The sequence below is a fragment of the Phalaenopsis equestris genome, unplaced genomic scaffold (genome assembly GCF_001263595.1).
Source record: "Phalaenopsis equestris unplaced genomic scaffold, ASM126359v1 Scaffold000250, whole genome shotgun sequence".
NCBI classification, from domain to species: Eukaryota; Viridiplantae; Streptophyta; class Magnoliopsida; order Asparagales; family Orchidaceae; genus Phalaenopsis; species Phalaenopsis equestris.
The window spans coordinates 452,362-454,721 of NW_018164692.1; the positions used below are offsets into that span (position 1 = coordinate 452,362).

The 2,360-nt window shown below is 39.3% G+C and overlaps 1 protein-coding gene across 2 annotated transcripts in view; it reads right to left on the reverse strand.

Moving 5' to 3' along the window:
- Positions 1-1,909, reverse strand: part of LOC110024179 (internal alternative NAD(P)H-ubiquinone oxidoreductase A2, mitochondrial-like) — a 31,090-nt gene extending 29,181 nt beyond the window's left edge. The window contains exons 1-2 of one of the 2 annotated variants that reach the window (XM_020723985.1): positions 1,655-1,909; positions 1,041-1,577 (exon numbers count right to left, since the gene is read on the reverse strand). In XM_020723985.1, coding sequence (XP_020579644.1) covers positions 1,041-1,472 — 432 coding nt within the window. In that variant the 5' untranslated portion in view covers positions 1,473-1,577; positions 1,655-1,909. Of the gene's footprint in view, positions 1-1,040; positions 1,634-1,654 lie in introns of those variants that run through there. The other variant, XM_020723987.1, reaches the window with a different exon arrangement.
- Positions 1,910-2,360: the final 451 nt, after the last annotated feature.

Below are 2,360 nucleotides of genomic sequence, written 5' to 3' on the forward strand. Positions count from 1 at the left end.
TATATATATATATATATATATCCTACAGTCCTATTGTAATCATGTCAATACAAAATTTTCTTTTTCTTTCCTTCCAACGCTTATACTATAATCCAAACACTAAATCAAGTAACAACATTGAAAGAATTAACCAAGGTTTAGGGTCTGTTTGGGGCAACTTATTTGGTGCGGTGACGTTTTGAAAACACACCTGACCTGTTTGGGTAAACTGCGTTTTGGCAGCTTATGCATTTTCAAAACGTTGAAAACAATATTTTCACACCGCACCTATCTAAGTTCAGTGACAACTTTTTAGCTGCGGTCTGACTTTTCCAAAAAAAAATAAATTTTGTAATAATCACCGCACCTAGTTTATCAGCTAATTATTTTTAATCGGCTTATCAGCAGATTATTCAATAAGTTGCAACTGCCCCAAACAAACCCTTAGACAAATTTACAAATGGCATGCCAAACAAACACCCTAAAGGGTTGCTTGATAGCATATTTATAATAGGATTTAACCATGGATTTAACTTAAATCCAGCCAAACATAAAAAAAAATAAAAAAAAATCCAACGCTTTGTTAAATCGAATTTCATCACCACTTTTTTCTAGCATTCCGTCACATTTTTGTCACCTGTTCCGCATCAATTCGATCGTGAAATGGATTTATTCCATCGTCACGCGAATCTTTTGATTAATTCAGATTTATTGGATTACATAAATCCTATTTAACGTAAATCGGAACTGCATTCAAACACCGCCTAAGGATTTACAAAGTTCAATAGTTCATGATTTACTAAATCCTACTTCACTTAAATCATTCTTGCTCTCACACAAGAGAACATTACGTTCTGGACGATGACTTGGATTGCACCATGCAGTCATCCCGACATAATATTTTTTCCACTCATACAGATGCCCCTACAAACATCAGAACATCAGCTAACAGATGCAACTAAGCAAAACAGCCCCTAAAGATTCGTTCCCCTTCATAAAACGACAAGCTTAAAAAGTTTAAAAAAAGGGAAAAACACAAAACAAATCAAACACATACTCACCGTGTGCGATTCAGGGTCCACCGCCGCGCATCGCGCGAGAAAAAAATACGATCCGGGGGCACGGGATATTGCAGGCTGGATCCGACCAATGGGCTCCGCAACGGATCGAAACTCTAGGGTTCCGACGCAGGTAGACGCAAGCAGCGGGGTGAATACCATGTGATTCCTCGGTGATACACAGACGACATCATAAATATTCGTGTCAATACTCTTCATCAAACGACATCCCGCCCACCCAGATCCCAGCACCACCACTCGCGGCTTCTCCTTCCCCGGAATCGTCGGGCCCAGGCCGGCAAATTCTCCGGTGACAACCGAAGATGGCGGAGCCGCGGCGGCGGCGGCGGAGGTGGAGAAGAAGACTGGCGGGTGGTAGAATGGCAATTTGTTTGAGGGCCGAGAAAAGCGACCTAGGGCTCGGAGCCAAGCCATAAAGACAGACTTCTCTCTCTCTCTCTCTCTCTCTATTGATTTCTCCTTGATTTCTCTATCTTTAGCTCTGAGGTGAGTTTTGGACGCTCAGTGCGGCGGAGACAACTGGAAGACAGAAAGAAAAAAATCCATTAAATTCCTTTCCCAGCATTCATTTAAGATTAATGAATGATGATACGAACCTCTAGAACGAATCGTTCGAATTCTTCTGTAGATTCCAGAAAGTCGGAACGGCGTGGCATTTCCGTTATCCTATGCGATGGTGCAGGATGAATACGAGTATAACGAGTGGATTGTAGGTAATCGTAAAGCAAATCTGATGGTTATAAAAACACAATACTAGATTCAGTCGAGTAAGTGCAGGTTAGGGTTTTTATAAAAGGTGTCCAAATGGTGTGCCAGTATGAACACTCCCATTATTTGGGAGTAGGTAGGAAAGTGACAAAAGTTTCTTCGCCATTTCCGTTTCTGCTTAAAAAGTCGTTTTTTTAGTATAAAATATGGAAGGTTAGGCTTCAAAGATTAATTAGTCATGGCTGGCATGTTTCTTTTTTTTTTCATTATTATTATTATTATTATTATTTATTGTGTGATAAAAATATAATGTGCTCCAAATTTAATAGTTTCGGACAAAGAAAATGATCTCGCCTGAAAATAGGCGGCAACTTATACGTCGCGAACAAAATTTCATCATCTGAAGTGTATGCATGACACAAATTTTGAGGCGATTTTTTTAGTAATAAACATTAAAGCTTTAATTAAGAGTAAATCAGAGCTCTGATTTCAGTAAACTTACAATCAAACTGACTGGTTCGACGAGATGGACCTAATGATATCAAAATTGGTCAAATCCAAGTCGAATCAAACTCAGATCAAGCCATTAAACTA